The following is a 23,197-nucleotide window of genomic DNA, read 5'->3' as shown; positions in this document are numbered from 1 at the left end:
CATGCAGAGTCACAGGTAAGAATCTGAGTGATATATATTGGGTTTAAAACAATAATTAAGACTGAGTTTTTTTCGCCCTGTCTGGCGTAGCTCGGCAGATTGAGCGCAGGCTGCGAACCAAAGCATCGCAGGTTCGATTCCCAGTCAGTGCACATGCCTGGGTTGCAGGCCATGACCCCCAGAAACCACACATTGATGTATCTCTCTCTCTCTCTTTCTCCCTGCCTTCCCTCTCTAAAAATAAATAAATAAAATCTTTAAAAAAATACTGAGTTTTTTTCCATTTTTATCTTCTCCTATTTTACTTTGTACACACGAAAGTTTTCTTCATGAGATATGGTTAGCATTCTTTACTTATCTCATCAAGAAACAGGCATGATGTGGGCTACAGCACATACCTGGCCCAAGGCAGTAGCAGTGGCAAAAATAAGTGATACAACGTACTTTAGTTAATATTTGCTTGGTTCTTATTCTCTGCTAGTTGTTGAGTACTTAGTTTGCAGTTTTTATTATGAGCCTTACAAGGACCCTCTGAATTGGATATGACAACGATCCTTGTCTTCCTGAGGGCCCAGCTGGGCACAGCCAACACGCTCCCCAAGAACAGACAGTAAAGGTGAGAGAGTCGGGACTCGAACACAGGCCACCTGCACCAGGCCCAGCCCTCCTAGTAGATCCACTACACCGTCTCTTATACACAATTCAACAACCTTATTCCCCTCAGTGTGGATATCTTTATTTTGATCGTGAACCAAGCTCATCTGAATGGTTTGCCTCTGTTACTTATTTGAACCCAAGCCATGGATCTGAAACCCCAGGAGTGTTGTTTAAAACGAGCTCGGACAGCGAGGCACATGTACCTGTTGAACGCTGAGAGGCGTGAGGATCTCTTCTCCCCTGAGGAACATTGACCTCTGGGTCAGAGCGTCCGTGAGCTGCGTTGGGTCCAGCCCAAGTAACTCTGCAGACCTGCCCAGGGCTGGAAATGAAGAACAAGGTGAACGTGGATTCCCAGTCTGGGAAGGAACGGGCCATGGGACCCCAAATGGCTTCCAAACTGAACACACACAAGCAACCCACGAAAGCAAAAACCTCACCTAGTCCCTCAGGCACCGTCTGTGGGACACAGATATTATTGGTAAGCTAACCCACCCTTTCATGGAGTCCTAGGTTAGTAGCAAAGAACCTGGTGCTGAGACCAAGTATAGTCCAGAGACCCCCAGAGGAGGGGAGCTCCCAAGACCCTGTCAGAGGGGTTTGTTTGTAGAGTCAACTATGTTCAATAATAATAACATTAAGGTGTTATTTGCTTTTTTATTCTCATTCCCTGACCAGTATACAGATAAGGTTTCTAGCAGCTACATGACCTGAGATATCTCAATAGTCCTGTTACATTAGATATTAAAAGAAATTTGCAAAAATATAAGATAATGTTACTCTTTGCACTCATTTTTTTAAAAAGTCAAATAAAAATATATTTTAACATGCAATGGGTTTATTAGAGTTATTTTGGAATGACATTTTTAAATGTCATTTTTAAATGTCAGTTTTAATTCCTAATGTTGCAAACATCGACAGATATAACTCTTTTTTTTTTAAAGCTCTGTGGGGTTCTCCACGATGTTAAGATTACCACAAGGAGCCGGGGCGAGGCGTTTGCAAACTACTGACCTGCAGCACTGGGCTCTTCCCGAGCCATTCTGTGCTTTACCAGTCCCCAGCCTCCACGCCCACCTGTATTGCTTCCATCAGAACAGTTTAAAAATAAATACAGAAACCACTCCAGGAAAACAACTGACACTGCTCCGTGCACATTAACTCACTTGATCCTGGCAGCACATTGCTGAGGCACTTCACTGGCGCCACACCGCCAGTGCTGAGAGGATACACAACGCGGGGAAAGAGCCTGAGGCAGCCCCAGGCTGCACGCCGAGCACCTGGGCTTGCAAACTATCCCTCCTAACGGGACGCGGTGCCACCACACAGTTACTATGGAAGTCTACGGTGGCACGTGTCCTACATCTCATCCCCGTCACTCCATTTCCTCTTATTCGGCCCCCTTTCCTTCTTCCTTAGTAGGAACCAGAACACAACCACCATCCCATTTTGCAATAACATCTCAAATGTTTGACCCTTTAATAGCTGACAGTTCACATCAGACACAAAGTTCTGTAGCTCTTTATTTCAGCAGCCAGGAATTGCGTTCTGTAAAGGCCAGAGAGTGAAGATTTCAGTTCTAAGTTTCCTATGAGGAAAAAGCCGAGGAAGAAAGGAAGGAGGAGGAGCAGGAGGAGGGACACTCTCACCCGTTTTGAAGGAGACCTGCGCGCCCCCAGCGGTGATGAACTCTATGTTCCCAAGATGTAATATGCCTGCGAGCAACCTCAGAACCTCCCGAACTTCTTCCTTGCTAAACTGCATTACATCCATTGCCGTCTGGAAGAAAATTAATGTGTTTAACTTTTTATGTTGCTTTTTCATGCTAAAGAAAAGGAAAAAAAGATGCTCGTTACTCAATAAAATTATTAGGTATTGTTCTGAAAGTCAAAAACTAGGTGCATGACCACTTTTAAATGATAAACTTTACGCAGGTAGATGTAAAACATCATGACGTTGAGAACTGTGGAATGCTGAGGGAGAAAACAAGCGATGAAATAAAAACAAAGGCTGTATTTTTTGGACTATAAGACGCACCTTTTGGGGGGGCCCAGCAAATTTGGGAGGAATAATGGTCGTTAATGCTGCTGTTGAGTTCTGTTTACATTTACATTGGTGAAATACTGTGTTATTTATGTTATTAATATTTTACCACATTTTTTGCTTCAAAAAATTTTCCCCCTATTTTCCTCCTCTAAAACCTAGGTGTGTCCTATTGTCCGAAAAATGCAGTATCTGCCTCATGCGCAGAAGTTATGCCACAGAAGACATACCTGGGAGTCACACAAACAGTGGTGATGAGAAATACTTTTTGCTACAGATATCAAAGCATCATGGGACATGCATTTTCTTACACATAAAATATGGGGGGGGAGTGAACAATTGGGGGATGTAAGACTTCATCCGAGTCCTCCCTGATAAACACTGGGGCTTGTCTTCATGGGTAAATGCAGCAGGCACCACAGGAGGTGGAATGCAATTCTGTCAGGAACTTTACAGATGAGAGTCTACTGATCCTTTTATAACAGACACTGTTGGCACATGACTCAACCTGGGGCTACCACCCCCGGGCATCCACCACATCTCTAGTTTTCATTGCTCCAGAGGGGTTTTAAGCTCTTATCTTGTCCTCTGGATAGTAAATGAAATTTAATATAATGCTGTTCTGGGAAAAATAAAAATAAATAGGCACCTACCTACAGGAACTTTGCTCCCAATGAGTACCTAAACAACTTGAATTTATCCAGGGCTCTTCTGAATCATATCTAAGATCTGCTCATTTTCTATTGTGATTCAGGAGCCACATTCACGTGAGAAGTAACTGCACCCCACCCCCACACACATATACAAACAACCGAGGACAGAACTGGTAACGGCACTGCTAAAAATGACCCACAAAGAGGACTTGGACTTTAAATCACTGCCATGACCACAGGAGACGGGGAAGAAGGAAACCATGCACCACTTTGAAGCAATAGAAACTACAAAAGGAAACAACAGGAGATTTTTAAATGTGAGACATATAATTTCTTTACAAGGAAAAAACAATGAAGTTGAAACAAAGGACAAACACAACAGACAGGGAAACGGTATTAAAAGAAAAAAATGTAAGGGAAGGAGCAAGAGCTATACTAGGAGATACACAAACAACAAAAATAAAATAGGCCCCTCTTACAGAGGAAGCGCAAATCCACAGAGAAATGTTCTCCTTCATAGAAATGAAACATGCACAAATTAAAGAAAATTGGAGGTGCTTTCTATTGAATTAGCAAAAGATTTCTGAAGGATTAACCTAAAATCAGTGAAACTGAGATATTTAGGTACTGGTCATTGGTACTATAAATGAGTATAATCTTTTTGGAAAACAAGAGAGAGTGGCAGCACTGTGCTGGGCCACATGTGGACACAATCTTACCATGTTCAGAGAGGTCAAGGAACTTTCTTGGGGTTGCACAATGAAGCTTAAAAGACAGGCCCAACAAATCCAAAGTTCAGGAACTCATTAGTGATCCAACTCTATTACTTTCCAAGGACGTAGGAAGGAAGGAAGGAAGGCAGGGAGGGAAGCAGGGAGGGAGGGAAGGAAGGAAGGGATCTCCTATAACTTCAATGATGAAAATTTGTCCCAAGGAAAATGGCAACAAAATAAAGTTTTGTAAAATTTCACTACAATATTATCTTAACACTTTCAGGAAAAAAGAATTCTAACTGTCCTATAATTAGACAAGTCAAATAGAGTAAATAAAGTTGTTAGGATAGTGTATATAGTTTTCAAAGGAACTTCTACACATGATATAGAAACATAAGCATATTTTGCTTTATGTAAAAACCAAACATCATTATATATTTTTAATTATAATAAAATCAGGATAGGAAGAAAATTTACAAAATTACAAGTATGTTAGTGTCAGTAGGCTTATAAACATTACGTTCTATCATGCCCTTCACTACTGTTAACATGCTTTTAAGCAATGAACACGACCATTAGCGGGTGACAGATAAACGAAGCTCTCTCTGCTCCATGGGCTACCACTCACCATGAAAAGGAATGAATCGTCTCATAAGGGAGGTGGATGAGTGACAGAAGGCAGGCACAGGAGAATGCATTCTGTGTGATTTCATTTACATGAAACTCTAGAAAGGACAAATTTATGTACTACATACAGTGACAGAAAGTTCCATGGTTTCCTTAGGGCTGGGGCAGGGGAGCTGGGATTGTCTGGGTAAAGGCACAAAAAAGTCTCAGGGTATAGAATTGTCCTTTACATTGATTGTGGTCGTAGGTACATGGGTGTGTTAAATTCAAAATTCATCAAAATGTATGCTTTAGACCTGGCTGGTGTGGCTCAGTGGATTTGAGCACCTGCCTGCGAACCAAAGGGTCGCTGGTTCCATTCCCAGTCAGGGCACATACCGGGCCAGGTTCAGTACCCAGTAGGGGGGCGCATGAGAGGCAACCACACACTGATGTTTCTCTCCTTTTCTCCCTCCCTTCCCCTTTGTCTAAAAATAAATAAAATCTTTTAAAAAATGTATCCTTTAATGGGAACACTGTACTTTATGTACATTATAGCTCAATAAAGTTGATCACGAAAAAAACACCATGATTTAATCAAGTGTGAGAAGACTCAATTCATGGGCACAAACAAAAATTAATGAAAAACAAGAACTATTTATTAGTTAAGTGTTCATAAATAAAAAGCCTATGAAAAAAATAATTATTCAAATTTAATTACTCTACAACCAATGAAATATGGGTAAGAAGTGTGTAACAATGTATCATGTTCAAGAACTGAAAACAGTGGTAAGGATCCAATCAGACATCAGCAGAATAATCACAAAGCATCTGCATTGTGCACAAGGTAATATCCTTTTCTATGATACAGTTTTTCTCATATTTACAAGACATATCAATACTAATTTATACAAAAATTCTCAGCTCCTCTTAGAATAAGCACAGAAATGAAAATACTTGGGGCCTAAAGGAAACAAGATTTTTGAAAAATAAGTTTACAATTTTAGCAGAAAATTTCAAACTACCTAATGAAAAATGTCAAGAAATGCCCTATGGAAAAATTCTTGGTTAAGTTCTGAAATTACATGCAAAGATTATACATAGAGATATGAAAGCAGATAGATAAAATGTGCTTACTTCATTAATAAAGCCGTGACTTCTTCACTTTCAAGTCCAATCCAAGTAAATTAATTAATTAGGAGTGTGGTGATAAGTGGTAATTGCACTAATCACACCACAGGGTAATTAAGGGCTGCAACCAATTATCACCAGCGTGGGTGTGGGCGCCGAAACTGGGAGCCAGAGCCCCCGTCCATTGTCCCTTACTGTCCTATTTATGGTATTTTTAGCAGCAGTCTCCACCCCTTTGGCAGGAGTAGCACTTTAAGGCTTATTATAATTATCTTATTTTCTCAACAATAGAGCTCAAGACTTTAAAAAAAAAACAACCCTGGGAAATTCTCAGTACAGTTCAGAAGCACTAAACAGCAATTGAGTTATAAAACTGCCACAAAGTTACAAAATACTTTCATCGAGTCTTCATTAAGCTCATAAAAATTAAATGTTTGTGAAAGTTTGTGTAGGGGGCGCTGGTGGAGGAGGGTGTCAAACATGTGACACGGTGCCAACCATTAAGGCCTGAAGGGAGCTGGACTGTCACACTAGATACAAACGGAGAAGAGCAGCAAATTCAGGCTAGTTCACTGCCAAAAGGTCCTTCTGCTCAGGGTCTCAGAAGTGAGCTGGGAGTGGGAAGGCCCCACTCAGGACGGCAAAGGGGCCACAGGTGAATCCTGACTAAATGGTACGACAGCAACAGTGGAAGGCAGCATTGTTCTGGGAACAGTAAATTATTACAAGCCATTTAATAACTTATTATGTAATGTTATGTTATAGTGAGGCCATAATATATTACTTTATAATATAAAATTTGCTTATACTACCAAGTTTTCGAACACTAAAAGAGACTGATGTTTCCAAGCTTGGCAAAATGGAGGTATCAGATGGTCCCTTTAAATTTTCATAGAATTGGATGCATGAGGCATGAGTTTGTGCATACATTTATATGCACTCACATGATTAAAAACCCACGGATGTGTGCCATCAGGCCGGTGTGGGGAGGAAATCCCAGAGGGGCCCATGGCCAGGCTCACTGTGAACACTCGGTATTGGACAGGAGGGGAGGGTGGGAGATTACGGCTCAAAGACACGCCTCCCCTCACATTTCCTCGGCCACCAGCCTGGTGGGTAAGTGCAGGGGACAGTCAATTAGTTGTTACAGTTGACTTAAAATAGCTTTCAACCCTGATGGAACAATTAACAGGTGACCTGGAAGGCTGCAAAAAAAAAATGGCCGTGAAATTTAGCAGGTCACTGTCCCTGCTCCCCTAAAACAGCTCAGGACACCTCACAGGTATTTATTTATGTATGTATTTATTTATTTATTTAATCCTCATCCAAGGGCATTTTTCCATTGCTTCTAGAGACAGAGGAAGGGAGAAAAGCATCAATTAACCTCTCATACATGGCAGACCGGGGATTGCACGCACCAGGACCAGGGGATTGAAGTTGCAACCTAGGAGTGTGCCGTGACTGGGAAGTGAACCCACAACCCTTTGGTTACGGGACAACACTCCAACCAACTGATCCACACCACTTGAAACAGTATTTATATTACTGGCATCAGTTGATACCAATGATGAATCCTGAAAACATAGATTCTCAGTGAAATAAGCAAAATTCTTAAAAGATCCTATTGAGTATACTGACATTAAAGTTGATAAAATGAATAATGATTTTTTTAGTAGCTAAAAATTAACACAAGAAGTGACACATTCATACATGTTCATAGAAACAATTTCTTTCCATTTTCACTTTAACACACTCGGCAAATAAATATCGTTGAGCCTGAACAGAACACGGTCCTGGGAAAAGGAGCTTTATGGAATTCAATATGAAGATATGAATTCAAGTGGCATTTGGTGTTGGCAGGGAATATTGAGATGAACTGCATAAAAAAAAACAGTATAATCTGTTCCAGTCGTTTTCGGCAGAAAGCAGGGATTATGTGGTTTGCTCACTGCAATCTGCCCAGTGCCTGGCACACAGCAGGTGCTCGACACGTTGAACATATAGCATCAACTGCAGCCACAGAGTCTGGTGTCTCCTTAACCATTTCTGGGTCACTCCTGGTCATAAGGGCTGTGCAAGGCAGAAGGAGGGGCTGGCTGGTACCGATAATGACACTTAGGATTTTATTCCTTTATTATAGAGTCATGATTTTTAGTTATGTAATCATAATGGTCATTATAAGGCTGACACACATCTGTTGAAAAATACTGTAACAGAAAGAATGGTAAAGCATAAAATACAATCCTAAAGTTCTGCCTTATGAGATGACATTTTTGGTATACTTTGTTCCAATATTTCTCTGCATATATAATTGATATATATACATGACATATATATACAGGATGGGGTAAAAGTCAAATTACTGTTCGACTTTTTTGTATTAAAACTAATACAATAATTAATAAATAACATACAATAAATTGTTATGCATACTACCAACTGTAAACCTACTTTTGCCCCACCCTGTATATATAACGTTTATTATTCAAATGAAAAGATTATAGTGCCGTATCCTGCCCTCCTCACTTAAGTAACAAGCAAGTTTTTACATATTATTAAATATATTTGAGCATGTGTTTTGCTTGCTACAGTGGATCTTATTTTGTAGATACAAATTAAGCCATTCCCTAATTCATGATTTTGTAGGTTAAGGGGGAAAGAATAATTTTTCTATAAAAAATAGTATTTTTCCTCTTTTCTGAAAAGTTGTTCATTTACATTTGTTTCTTTTCTGACTACACTGCGCAGAACTTCCAGAAGAAGTGTAAATAATAACAAAGATTACAGTTCCTGATTTCAATAAATACCAGCGAAGCTGTCATTGATATCTTTGAGGGGTCCACAGGAAAGGTAATTGTAAAGTAAATATTAAGGCTCTAACAATAGAATCCTTGTAAGTGTGTTGGGCATATGATGAAGCCAAATTCATGTACACAATTTTCTTCCTCTCTCGATGACCAAAGCCTTTCATCATGAGACCAAATTTCAAGTGTCATAACCTATCATTTCAATTTAAAAATAAAAGCCAGCCAAGCTCCCGAAGTAAACTTGTAGCTAACAGAAAGAACAAACAACTCTGAGTCAGAAAACAATGCCCCGAGAGAAAAGCCACCCGAGTGCCTTCTCCGGGCCAGCGGTGGCCTGGAGGCCCAGTGCGCCCTAGTGGTCAGTCAGCAAACCAGTTCCTCTGGTAACGAAACTACAAGTGGGATCGTAATGAGTCTGCGCATCACCAGGAACAACGTCCTGCTGTCACAAAGAATTGTTGCCCAGCTTCAAGAAAGAAGCAAAATATCCTGTTGAGAATTTCGGCCTCTGTGTTCACAGGGATACTGGCCTGTAAGTCTCTTTCTTTGTAGTGTCTTTATCTGGTTTTGGTATCAGGGTGACGCTGGCCCTGTAGAATGAGTTTGAAAGCGTTCCTTCCCCTTCAGTTTTCTGGAATAGTTTGAGAAGGACAAGTACTAACTCTTCTTTCAACATTTGGTAGAATTCACCAGTGAAGCCCTCTGGTCCTGGACTTTTGTTTGTTGGGAGATATTTCATGGCTGCTTCCATTTCAGTGCTGGCCATTGGTCTGTTCAGATTCCCTGCTTCTTCCTGGTTTCATCTTGGAAGGTTGTATGTTTCTCAAAATTTATCCTTTATGGGCTGTCAAATTTGTTGGCATAAAGTTGTTCATAGTATTCTTTAATGATCCTTTGTATTTCCGTGGTGTCCATTATAATCTAGCCTCTTTCATTTTCTGACTTCATTTGTGTTCTTGCTCTTTTCTGCTTGATGAGTCTTGCTAGAGACTTATTAATTTCATTTATCCTTTAAAAGAATCAGCTCTGTTTCATTAATCTTTTCTATTGTTTTTATTTGACATTTCTTTTATTTGTGCCTTGATATTATTATGTCCTTCCTTCTGCTCACTTTGGGTTTGTTTACAAGAGCCAAGATATGGAAGCAACCTAGGTGGCCCTCTACAGATGAATGAATAAAGAAAATATGGTGTACACACACACATGTGTAATAAAAAAAAAAGATGATATCTTGCCATTTGTGGCAACCCTGATGCATCTAGGGGGTATTATGGTTAGTGAAATAAGTCAGACAGGGGAAAACAAACACCATATGATTTCACTTATATGTGGAATCTAAAAACAAAATGGAAACAGACTCACAGAAACAAAGACCAAAGGGATGATCACCAGAAGGGAGGAGGAGGGGGCCTGGGTGAAAAGGGGAAGAGGAGTACGACAGTCAACAGCATTGTGATTAGTTTACACGGTGACAGATGATTATACTAGAGTTAGTGGGGTGATCCCATTGTAAGGTACACAAATGTTGAATCACTGTAATATACACCTGAAACTAATACCACCAATGTAAGATTGCTTATCAACATACTTAAATACAAATAAGGAAAAAATTGTTAAAAGGAAAAAAGCAAAAATAAAATAGAAAAAAATCCTGAGGCAAATCTTTTTTTGCAACTCATCAAAAATAAGAACGAGTTTTCTTCTTTATTGTAACAGAAGACCTTTCAGCAACAAGAGTATGGAGAAAACCTGAGTAATGAGAGAAGTTCAAGAGCCACAGTAAAACTGGGAAAGGGAAAAACACTGTCATCACACAGTGGTGCAAATGTAATTACTTCTGTTTTCATTTCATTTTGGGGGGGCGGGGGTCACATAAAATAAAACCTGTTGTGTTTTTGGGGGGGTTATTCTTAGTAAGGAAAAATGAGAAAACAACTTACAATAACTTCCCTAAAGGATTCCTTGTCACTGATTGTCTTGTCTTCTACACATCCAGACTGGTTCAAGTAGTGGTAGTTTTCTGGCACAGATAAATAAAATTCTTCTACAGAAGGAAAAGAAACACAACGTCAATACTCGAATAGGGTGAGACTGAATCTGACTTTCCACTTTGTGGCACTAAAATAAATACATAAATAATTCTGTGCTAATAGTCCCCTATTCAGGTACAACTCTCTCTTAATCACCAAACAGAGAAAATAGAAAGAGTTTAATGAAAGTAAATGGGATGGTAGAAAAAAATCATCGATGAGGATTTACAGTTGACCTTGGCTAAAAGGCCAAGAAGCAGTGAGGATCCTGTTTTGATAGTTTTCTCTTAAAGATCAAATGTTCAGAGATTTGGTTTATTCGGGTATGGCTTCAAAATAAAACCAGTTATAATACACTATATATGTGTGTTTTCATAAATATTCTTTAAACCAGAAAAGTAGTACCAGGAGTCCAAAACAAACATAAAATTTAAGATTTCCCTATTGATGACTTTCCATGTACATTTTTCGGCTCTAAAAGGGATTCCACATCTTTTGGCATTCTCATACATTTTGAGTCAACTGGAAGAGTATCAACGAAGTCCAAACAGATGTCTTTGCACATCCCGATGGTTTTGAGAGAGGAAACAGGTTGCCCACACGTATCCCTCCACAGGGCCCCCGCCGCAGGGCCCCATCCGCTCACCTCTCCGCTCGTGATCCAGCCCTGCCAGCAGCGCATAGAACACGTGGTAGTTCCTCTCCCCAGGATTTTGTCTTACTACTCGGTTCTGTGGAAATAAATCAGATTTCTATTCAGAGGTGTTTCCCCTGCTTAATTAACACAAAGCGGTAATTTCCGAAAATTGTTATTGTGAAAGAAAATGTGAATTGAATCATGCTTACTTACTTTTTCTAATAAATCTTCATGGGACAAGCAATGGCAAGTCAAGGAACAAAACCAGGATATGACCCACTTAATTAGTCTTCAATTTTCTATTCTTTGTTACCCAAATAATTACAATTCCCCATTCCTTTGACACTGAGATTTCCAGTGCCAAAAGATAGGCCCTCAAGTGTAAACTATTTCACCTGAATCCGATTTCGAACATGACACGCGGTGCCATAGGAGGCACCAAATGTTCGACAGAATTGATTCTGAACAAATAGCTGATGGTTGGTGATAAATACTTTTTTTTTCCAGATTATGGACATGATATCAGAGATTTCCAAAAAAAAATGGTTCTTTATCTCCTAAAAAAATTAACAGGTCAATCACAGTAAAAATTACAGCAATAACTAGGTAGAAAAGACAGACAGAAATGTTCCATTCACATTCTTCATCTGTCCTTATAAAACAGTTTCTTCTTCTAGAGTCAAATACTGTACAGAAAAAAAACAACAACAACGAAACGAAACAGGATACAATCTACAATTCTCCCGCCCTGAATGTTTCCCTTCTGGCAGATGTTCAGCTGAACGAACTTCCCGAAGCGGCTGGAGTTGTTGTTGTACACCGTCTTCGCGTTGCCGAAGGCCTCCATGATGGGGCTGCAGAGAAGCAGGACAGCAGAGAGTGTTAATCAGGGTAGATACGGACACGGCAAGGCCATTCCCACAAATGCCAGAATGTACGAGGGCAAGAGAAGTCTGAAATCAAAAGGACCAACGGTGATTATGTTTCTTTACAGAAAAGCCAGACTTTCCAAGCACTTTGCTGAAATGGGTTTATCAGGAATATCCATCTTGAAGGAAAGATCTCGCATCTGTTGTGCTGCTGTGATGTTCCACCATGCTCTGGGATGCTCCACGGAGCTCGTCCCTGCACAAGTTAGCTTGGGCTTATACACACAAGCCAGGAACTGCACGGAAAAAGCTCCTTTTCCAGTTCTAGGACCTGAGAAAGTCCAGTCCTGAAAATTCTACCCATTTGTTGTAGGTTCTGAGGGCAACTCATGGAACTTCCTTGGGTCTTCTCTAACTTTAACCTGTGGTCAGACTAGACCAGGGGTCAGCAGACTTGGTCTGCAAAGGACCGGATAATAAATGTTTCTGGCTTTGAGGGCCACAGGGGCCTTTGTTGCAACCATTCAGCTCTACTGCTACAGCTTGAAAGCAGCTATAAATGATTACATAAACAAGTGAGTGTCTGTGTTCCAACACAATTTAACTTATAACAACAGGTTGCAGCAAGTGGACAATGAAAACATTCTAGAGATGGGTGGTCGAAATGGCTGCACAACAACGTGAATGTACCTAACACCACTATGCTGTACACTGAAAAATATTTCAAGTTATAAACTTCATGTTACGTATATTCTGTTACAACTTAACAAATAAAGTTTGAGTGGTTAAAAAAAACCACCAAAAACCAGCTGCAGGATATGGACTAATATGGACTAAGTCTGCGGATTCCAGGAGTAATTCCTAAATGATAGGATCTCTAAGTCCCAGTAGGTTCTAAAATATTGGGTCACCCAAAATGTCTGTTTCATTTTTTCCCATAAAATAAAGGCACTTTTTATTTTCACTAATAAGTTTACTAATTTAGACATTTTGAGTGCATTGGCTATCTCCTGCTATTGGCTTCAGTGGGTAGAGGCCAGGGGTGCTGCTAAACGTCTTCCAATGCATTAGACAGCGCCACAGCAAAGAATCATTTGGCCAAAATGTCAATAGTACCAAGAAACTTTGCAAACTACTTTTGACAAGTTCAATCAGTCACAGCACCTTCTCTATATACTGCACAAATCTTTTTGTGTGTGTTCAGTTGCATTTGTACCTTTCTTGAAATAATAAAACATAATACTCCAAAAATGTTGCATATTTTCTTCCATCTTCAATATTAAAATGGCTGTACAAAAATGCACCAATTTTGGTGTTTTTTTAAAATGCACACTGACATGAAAGCTGTCACGATACAATCTAACAAAATAGTTTTGCATGAAGATAAAGACAACTCAGCACTATTAGAGCCATCGTATGGAAAAAAAGTAACAAGACTTTTTGGCCAACCCAATATGATAAAGCACCAATCAGACACTGGGCAATTGCAAAATTCCAGATGATACCTCACCACACAGCACTCTTTCAAAGGCATAAGGCTCACTGCCATCAAATGTATTGTATCAATGATCCTCTGCCACATGAAGGAACACCAATGCCATCTGCTCTCAGGGCACTTCCAAAGGGCGGGGTGCTCAACAGAGTCTCGGTCATCTCCGCACTGAGCCCTGGGTCACTGCGGCAGGAGGCTGAAATTTTCACTGCTAACAAGGCCTCCAAATAACTAGATAAAAGCTCTGGCAGAAGGAGGCCTAACCAGCTTAAACCTGGCCCAGCCACGGAGGATCAGGTGTTGTTGCCTGGGTTATTAGAGATTGCTGTGTGCGTGTCAAGATATTTCCCTGAGGAATTGTAAAAAAGGCAAGAAAAAGAGAAAGCAGACTCACTAATTTTAACTTTTCCTTAAATAAGCCATACTGTGAGGAAAGTGAATCCTATTAGCTGGAAACAAGAAACATAATAAATACCTGCTTTCAAGAATGGCTTGTTCAACACAGGATGCCTTCTCTTTCAAAGAGAGTTCCAAAGACTGCTGGCTGATGACTGATAAAAACTTGAGGATCAATTTAGTGCTTTCAGTTTTACCTGCCCCGCTTTCACCACTGAAAGACAAAATGCAAAAGTTTGTGCTTTTAGGTACAGTTTCTTTTCCAAAAACCAATTCGTCCACTGTTGAAAGGCAGGAAGAGAGAGCCCAAAACGCCCATTCCAAGAGCTGAGTTCAATGAAGGTTTTAATAGAAGTGCCATGTTCAGGTGGCCACCTGCTGTGATGAGTGCCAATGAGGGCACATAAGTGGGGAACAGAACCACCTTTACTAAGGTAAGGTAGTGAGATGGCGCCCTTCGTGGGAGGGAACGTCTCCTAGAACATCCCAGACACCTCCACAGTGCCGGGCAGTCGGAAAACATTTGTTAAAGGAGTAAGAACATTCACAGCATGTTTCTGGGGAATTTGAAGCAGGTAAATGTACACAGAAATGCAATCAGTCATAACTACTATTGAGCGGACAAGGAATGAACCTCCAGGCACTCAACCCACATTAAGTCATTTTATTCCCACGATACTGCCACTAAGCACCCGGTGAGAATTTCACACCAGGTCAGTCTGAGTCCAAAGTCCACAGAGGCGCACTTCAGTGGCGGTTAAGGAAAAGTGAACTATGCAATGGGGGTGGGGCAGGGGGAGCACAGTGAGTGAGGTAAATAAGGTATGGGTTGTACCTTAAGGGACTAGCAAACACTAGCCAGGCAAAAAGGAAAGCGGGAGAATTGCGTTAAGATGACAATGGGAGCAAAAGCACAGAAGCCAGCTGAGCCAGGCCTACAAGGAAGTGGCTTCTAGTCGGGTTGGGAGGACAGAGAGGAGAGGCAGCTGAGGTCAGCCTTCACAGGCATCTGGAGGAGACAGAAGACAAAGACAGCTCATCAGAGTCGCCTGTAAAGAACACAGCTCTGAAGTTAATGCTCCAGGAGGGAAGGGCCCCTCAGGGAGACTGGCTGCTATAATCCAGGTGTATGGTAGTGGGTCCTGGGCAAGCGCAATCTGGCTGGAGATGGACAGGAAGATATGGGGGTGGCAGAGACCTGGAAGGAGAAATCCAGTTTTGTGTAAGGCACCACGCTTGGCACTGTGGAGAACAGGAATAGTAAAAAGGCAGAGGACTTACAAAAAAAAAAAGTAAACCAAGGGCATGAGTAACAGTACAGCCACACCAGCAATATCCCAAGGCAGCATATTAGTAACCGCTGAATGGGTGATATGAACAGATGAGCTCCATGTACGTTGTAAGGAAGCAGCACTCATTGGGTAACAAGACCTGGGAAGTTATCACGCTAGAGAAATTCTGCTGAAAACTTGGTGAATGATTAAGCACCTGTAATAAAGGACAGGAAATGACTCAGAAATGACACTTTCTGTGACCTGCTGGATACTACAGGCCCATGGGGGATCTCCACAGGTCCAGGCCAACTGCAGCAATTCCAGCCCCTTTGCACGTTGGCCACGGGCAGGTGTCAGAATTTCAGCCAGAAACTTAAAGTCAGGTGTGCTGAGAGCTCCTGGGGAGGTCTGCATGCAGACCGCAGAGAACAGGTAGAAACTCCCGCCTCCCTTCCTTTCTGCAGACGATGAATACCTGGAGTCGGCACCTATCTTGAAACGACAAAGCGAAAGCCAAGAAAATCAGAGAAGCGCCCAGCAGGAGTGGCTGAGTCCACAAGCCTGGAACTGGCCTGTCTTGCGTTGCCTGAGATAAGAAAGGCCCCTGCAAGTCAGACCAACTTTGGTTGGGTTTTCTGTTGTCGGGAACCAGAAACCTCCCAGTATGGGACTTTGCGTTCATCTTCCCATAACGGGCGCCTGCCCAGCCCAGCGGCTGGCACGCCTGAGGCATCAGCAAGAGCGCACTGAAGGAGCAGCACAGAAAGAAACTAAGAGAAAATTACAAGAAGAGATTTTAAAAATTCTTGATATGACAAAAACACACACCCACCTAGTGGTTGTTGATGATTCAATTGTTAAAACAAACAAACAAAACCTAAAGGCATACGTTCTCCAGTTAAAACGTATGAGGTAGAAATACTGTTATGCATTCCCCAACCCCACCTCCTGCTCGCCAGCACCCAGAAGCAGACATCTCAGCCTCCCTCGCAGGAAGGGCCGCATTCAGACAGGGCCTGGATGCGGCCAACCGAACCAGAGGGCAGCTAGACAACTGAGCAAGACAGGTATGTGCCATGTCCAGGTCTGGTGGCTGAAACCCCCTTTTGTGGTCCCCTGGACTCTGTCTGCTGTGCCTGCCATCTGGGTGCCCTCGGGGATGACACATCTCCAAGACAAAGTAATGTGGGGTCAAGGTGAGTTTCTCAGCTCCCCATAAGAGGCTGCTAAGTGAGCAAGACACACACCATGCCTGTGCTCCACCCCTGAGATTTGGGGGCTGTTTGCTATGCCAATTGGCCTGCCCTGAGAAACACAATGGGGCAAAAACACAATCACCGAGAAAATATCATTCAAACTCAACAGCAAAGACTTGGTCGAGAAGACAACCCTGGCCTCTCACTGTTGTTAATGAGTCACGGACATCAATGTACCTCAATTTCCAGCTACACTTTTTCTCATTGGCGCATATTTTCTTCAAGCACCTTCTTTAGGGAGGAGAGGGGAAAAATATATGTATATATATATACACATATATGTATATATGGTGTGTATATATAGTATATATACATATAGTGTGTATATAACATTATGTTATATATACACACATATATAAAATTAGGTACATACTTCTTTGCTTATCATAATTATAGAACGTTGAAGCCAAAATAAATTAAAGAATTAAAATCAAAGAAAATATAATACCCCCAAAAGCCAAATCAACAAGGCTAATTTAACACTCTGGTTAACTCTGTCTTGTTCCCTTTGCACTGTAATTGCCTTACTGCTTCTCTTTGGAGCCTGGTGAGTTGTCTCTACCCTGGGCAGGGTGGTGACTCATTCACTCCACCACCTCCCTTACTCCAGCCTCTGTAGAACAGTAACTGGTGCAGCAATTACGATGTTATTTCACCTCCACTTAGAGCAAACACATCACTCACCTATCCAGCCTTACACTTTTCTCATTCGCCCAGGGCAATTAAGAGTCGCAACTCTTGGCGCCAATAAGACTGCAAACACAAGCACGGGCTTCGGAGAAAACGTGTTCACCACAATGAGCTTATACTTTACATAAAGATAACAGTGAAAATGAAAAAGAGAAAGAAAAACAACCGAAAGCACTGATGTGGGGCCTTGTAGGCAATATTAAACATTTTGAGAATTCTTTCGCCGGCAGAATGGGAAGTCACAAGACAGTTGTTAAGCAGGAGAGAGGGTCACGATCAGGGGAAAGGTTTTAAAGAGTCACTGTGTGGAGCACGCAGCGTGGAGAATGGATAGAGGGAGGCAAGAGAGGAAGCGGGGAGACAAATCTGAGAGCGGAGATCAGAAGCGAGAGGCACAGCACAGACCGTGGAGGGACAAAGGCAGAGAGAGCAGGTGGCCCCAGTCGGCAGGGTGGGTGGCAAGTGACAGGGAGGTGTGGGGAACGACTCCTGAGAGCCTGCGGACCGTGATGATCTGGGTGTTGGTAACACAAGTGTGCACAAGTGTTTCCCAACACTCATCAAACTGTACATGTGAAATCAGTACACTTTGCTGTATGTAATTTTACCTTAATCGGGGAGGGGGGTGAATTCTAGATCTAAGAATGACTCTTGACCTCAGGCTTAGGACCTGGTAGATCTGAGAGTTCACTGGCTGAAAATGCAAAGCGTGAGAAGAGAAATACATTTCTGGGAGAAAAAACAGGATGAATGCAGGACACGCCGCTCCTAGAAGGCCCACGGAACATCTCCGTGATGCCTCGGGGGCACGTGGACATGTCTGGAACTCAGAGGGGAAAGTGGCAGGACAGGTGTTTAAGTCGGGCGGGGTAGGGCAGGGGTCATGAAGGTCGGAGAGGAAAGGCAGGTGAGAGCTAGAAGAGGAGAGGGTGGCAGTGACTGAGCTGCGGAGGCGGAGGAGGACAAGGAGGAAACCCAGAGTGGGGGAGCGCCAGGGAGGGGACTAGGGCACGCGTGGTGTAAGGGACTGTGGAACCAAAGGTGCATCTACTTTTCAAAAATATAGAACAAACTAGAAATTTTTGAATGATGATGCCAAATATCCAGGAGAAAGGGAAAGGCCACAGAATCAGGGCAGGGGGACTTCAAAGATGGAGCAGAGTCACAGGAGACGAGGGGCGACTGCACACTGAAGGAAAGGGCCTCCCGTGCGATGGTGGAGCCCTCTCTCCACCCCACAGGTGGTCTCCCAGACCCGCGCAGGGCTGTCCGCAGGTGTGGCCCGAACACACCCTGCTGCCTGCTCCTGTAAATAAGGTTTTGTCGGAACGCAGCCTCGATGTTCACTTGTGGACCGTCTATAAATGCATTTGCACACCAAGGGTGGAGCTGAGTGGTTGTTATAGAGATGGTCTCGCCCACAAAGCCTGAAATATACACTCCCCGCCCTTCCCAGAATTCTCTGTTGACACCTGACAGACATCTCCATCCTGTCAATCAAATCCTCCTGATTCACGTGATTTTCTCCAAGTGTACACGGGTCACGCTCTTGCTTGTAGAAGACCGGGGACACTTCTCTACTACTCTCTAGAGGATTCAGCCCAAAAGTCTTAGGCAAGCAGGACAAAATCCTTCAAGTCTGACCCTGTACCAAGAATGAGGACTCTGTTCTGAAATGAACACAGGGAGACCCAAGTTCAAATCCTGTGTCTGCTGTTCACAGCTGGTCTCTTTAGCAAGCGACTCAACAGCTCCCAGTTTCAGCTCCCCCACAGAGAATGCCTCTTGGGCCTCTCTGAGGATTACACAAAACTTGTCCTCTCAATTCCTTTTTTTTTTAAAAATTAAATTAATGCCATTTCCCTTCCCTGGTCTTTCCCAGCTCCTTCATGCCCCTGGGCAAACCCCACAGCCTTACAGACGTACGTCTCTGCGTCCTAACCATCCTTGTTTTGCCAGATACCCGTGTTTCCGCAAATGCCCCTGTGCCCTTCCTCCCCTCTATGCTGGCTGTATTCCTATGTGATCACGTGTCACTTTCTCTATGAAATACCTTCGTGACCCCTTCTGGAATAGCTACTACTACCTTCTCTGGGCAGCCATGTACTATTTCTATTACAGCATTTGGCAGACTGTATTAAAATCATTTACACTAGTATCTTCCCATCAGAATATAAGTTTCTGAAGGGCAGTGGTTAGGTCTTCCTCTTTCTGAAAAAACTCCCAAAGCCTAGCACAGAAATCTGGTGTACAACCTCAGCATTGGCACCTCTCTCATCCAGGATACAAGTTTTGTTCACTGTTGCTCAATCATTTCTAAATATATTCCGAGGAAGAAAAAAAAAAACTACCAAACACCCAATTATCATTCCAGAATATAAGAGACATAGTTAAGAAATCACTTTGGTTTTGGAAAATCAAAAGATACAAAAGAAGCAGAGGTCCCAAACCAACAGTCTCTCCTTCTATCCATCCTTTGACTGACAGCTGTTGAAGGCTGGCCCTCTTACCAGACACTGTCCCTGGCAAAGGGGAATTAGCCTCATGCCTTGCCTACACTGTTATCTTTTTTTTAAATTTTAATTGTTGTTCAAGTACAATTTTCTGTCTTTTACTCCCATCCCAGCCCACGCCCCCCCCCAGCCCTCCCTACACTGTTATCTTCATAGGTCATGTTACTAAACTCTGCCTGCCCAATACGATGAATGAAAAACTGACGTCACTGCAAAATGTACTAGATCAACCAAGATCAAATGCTGACCTGCTCAGTTACACGAATAAAGAATTCTCAACTAAGTTTTAAACCTATATATTTATATACTTTAAAAACAATAACAGTGCCCTGGCTGGCATAGCTCAGTGGATTAAGCGCGGGCTGCGAACCAAAGTGTCGCAGGTTCGATTCCCAGCCAGGGTACATGCTTGGGTTGCAGGCCATAACCCCCAGCAACCACACATTGATGTTTCTCTCTCTTTCTCCCTCCCTTCCCTCTCTAAAAATAAATAAATAAAATCTTTAAAAAAAACAATAACAGCATGAGCATTCATTTAAATGGGCACAAAAAGTTAAAATAAGCGTGAGAGAGGCACAGGCCCGTGACAGTGAGGCTGCCGAAGCCGGCCTGGACTGGAAGCCTGGAGACGCGGCACTGACGCCAGCCAGCGGGAGCCCTTGGCCGAGGCATGCAGGTTCACAGAGTGCAAGAAAAACTGACCCGGGAGTCCTGTCTCCTTCCAAGGAGGCTACTTTTCCAATTTAAAAGTTATCAGCGTGTTTTGAAAGTAGTAAAACATGTTGCAGCCACGAGGGGGCAGATTATGCCTGAGGAAATCTAAAGAGGGCTCCAGTATCCCGCAATTTTTATTCTTCTACTCAGTTTTCTCTTAATTCCCACAGCCCCAACCCCCACTTAAAAAAAAAAACCAAAACACTGCTGTAGAGAGCTATTAAAAACCAAAACACACTTTAATGAGAAATCTATTCTTCAAGACTGTTTCCTGAGTTAATTTAGATAAATGCAGTTCTTTTTTTCACATCAGCCTGACACAATGGAAGCTTTCTGTTTGAGACCCACCCCCTGCCCTTCCCCCACCTCCTCCACCTGACTTTTAAAGACCAGAATGTTTGGCACAAAAATGCTGCCCTCTTCTGTTTTATTGCACACACATGCACACACATACACACGCACGGTGATCTCATTTGATTTCTGGCTTTCTTCCTAAGCGGCGCTGTCTAGCAAGTCACGCTCCCATTCTTTCCCTGCTTAAAGTGGTTAAGCACAAGCCATCACCCACGGCAAACATTCACGTACGTAAGTGTGGAAAATAATTCAATCTTCTTAAAATAGATTTCCGTTAACCTTATTAAATTAGATTCTGTATGCTGAAATAATGATCTTAAATTCTAACTTCTGAACTTCAGTGAAAGAACCACTGAAAGAACCACTAATAGCGCTTCTGGCCAGGAGGGAAGTTACTTTATTGGGAATGTCCTCTTAAAAGTTGTTTTTATATGAAGCAAGGCAAGTAGCTTTATTTTCATTAACTGCGAGTTGTAATCATTCATATTTACTTAACGGAATGACCTGACAGTCCCTCTATCCGAGTGGTTCCCACAGCAAAGCACATTTGCACCAATGAGATGATGGAGAAAAGAGCGTTTATCGCCCAAGTGTTTCCCTCCTCTTAGAGGAGGAGGCGGAGAGAAGGGGGGGAGGGGGGAGGAGTGGGAGAGAGAGAATGTGAATGGGAAAGGCACTGGTTCATATCATGCATATCATGCTGAGTTGTTGCAAAAGCAAGGACCCAAGAACAAGAGCTACGGGTAGAAACTGCAGGTGAGAAGAACACGACCCCTGATCGGATGGTGGTTTTCTGCGTGTCCATATCACACACCGCATCCAACTCAAAGGCCTGTTGGAAGGTTCCAATGAGCCATGCCTGTCAAGTGCGTGGCACAGTGCCCGATACAGCTACCCCTTCAAAAACGGGCAGCCATCACTTCTTCCCCATCTTCAGTCAGACCCCACACAGGGCAGGGCGAGTCCCTCACAGGGCTGGGGTCCCCTCCACTTCTCTGGCACGTCTGTCCCTCCACGACCCCTCTCCCCGCAGGAACCAGAGCGGCTTCTCTGACAGGTGAGCTGGGGGAAGGACTGGTCTGTTCCTTACCATCTGGGAACTGGTTTCCCACAGGGGCTGTGGCCACCAGTTACCTGCCTGTGCCCACGACCGGGTAAGTCTGTCTAATTTTGGGCCGCAATGTTAGCGACCCTGCTTGGCTGGAAGTCTAAAGCTGCCATACGGCTGCCCATCTGTGTCCTGGGCCTGGCTTCCGCTGAATCAGAAATCAGGAGGGTAGGTGGGGTCTTACTTGTTATCCTCCCCAAATCCAAACACCCCTTTCCTCTTGAAATACTGTAATTATTTTGGCACAAGTTGGGACTAGAAAGCCATCTAAAATAGATGTCAAAATCCTCTTTCCCTCTGCAGCTCTGTTTATACACTCCTGGTTCTCAGTAGGAGCTGTGCTCCAGGAGTGGATGCCTGGACGACGCAGGAGTGAAGGGCCTGGAGACGCTGTGGAAACCGCACTGAGAGTGACATTCAGCTCGCAGGCCTTGGATGCCTTCCAGGGGTGTTCTGATCATCCCCGGGACAGGGTGCCAATATAAACAGTGCAGAAGAAGCTCCAATAAGATTTCACAAGAATAGAGGTGACAAGGCACTTTGAATTAGTTACTAAAACTAAGAAGTATTTTTAAAGAGAGAGATTCTATTTCTTTTTTAGACAGCTCCTAGTAATAAAGGCCTTGAACTTAGGGCTTCTGGTGGTTTAGTAACTGAGTAAGAGCCAGCTGAAACAGATAATGTTGAGACCCCCCCCCCCCCCCGCCTCCTTCTCTCTCACAAAAAAACATTAAATACAATAAGCAGGACCTTCTGTCATTTCCTTAACATACACATAATAGTCCCTTTGCTGTAGCCAACTCAAAGGTACACTTTAGGAGCATCTAATTAAAACCACAAAAAATTCTCCCATGTGGGAGATTCCATCTCCAGAGTAATGGCACTGTAGGGGAGAAAAAAGGAACCTAGCTCAGCCACACAGCCATTCCATCTAGCTCGGGAACATCGAACATTTTCATTTGAAAGGAGTAGGCAACACTTCCTCAAATCCATTGTAAGACCACACCTCACAGTTGGATGGAATAAATGAAAGAATAATAATCAAGGCAAATAAAAAAGGGCAAACAAACGGCGTAATCATCCTGGGGACAAATGTCAACAAACGTAGAACACCTTGCTTTTCCTACACGAGCTCCTCCTGTCTTCTGAAAGCTGTAGTTATCCAGCTTTTCAAAACAGAAAACTTCATCTGAGAAATTCAGGCACTTGGGAAGTTTTTGCAGCAATGTGCTCAGCAGGCGGAGGTGGGGGCGG

General features: G+C 42.8%; 1 protein-coding gene across 3 annotated transcripts in view; it reads right to left on the bottom strand.

Moving 5' to 3' along the window:
• The window catches only part of MYO10 (myosin X), a 192,998-nt gene that overhangs the window by 74,017 nt on the left and 95,784 nt on the right, over nt 1–23,197 (bottom strand). For all 3 annotated transcript variants that reach the window (XM_036020249.1, XM_028530975.2, XM_028530966.2), the window contains exons 5-11: nt 14,114–14,248; nt 12,007–12,131; nt 11,491–11,504; nt 11,287–11,371; nt 10,551–10,654; nt 2,307–2,436; nt 861–979 (exon numbers count right to left, since the gene is read on the bottom strand). In XM_036020249.1, the coding sequence (XP_035876142.1) occupies nt 861–979; nt 2,307–2,436; nt 10,551–10,654; nt 11,287–11,371; nt 11,491–11,504; nt 12,007–12,131; nt 14,114–14,248 (712 nt within the window). The remainder of the gene's footprint in view (nt 1–860; nt 980–2,306; nt 2,437–10,550; nt 10,655–11,286; nt 11,372–11,490; nt 11,505–12,006; nt 12,132–14,113; nt 14,249–23,197) is intronic.

Source organism: Phyllostomus discolor, chromosome 3 (assembly GCF_004126475.2).
Source record: "Phyllostomus discolor isolate MPI-MPIP mPhyDis1 chromosome 3, mPhyDis1.pri.v3, whole genome shotgun sequence".
NCBI lineage: Eukaryota > Metazoa > Chordata > Mammalia > Chiroptera > Phyllostomidae > Phyllostomus > Phyllostomus discolor.
Note: the sequence above shows the minus strand (reverse complement) of the source record. Positions and strands in the feature narration are given on the sequence as shown.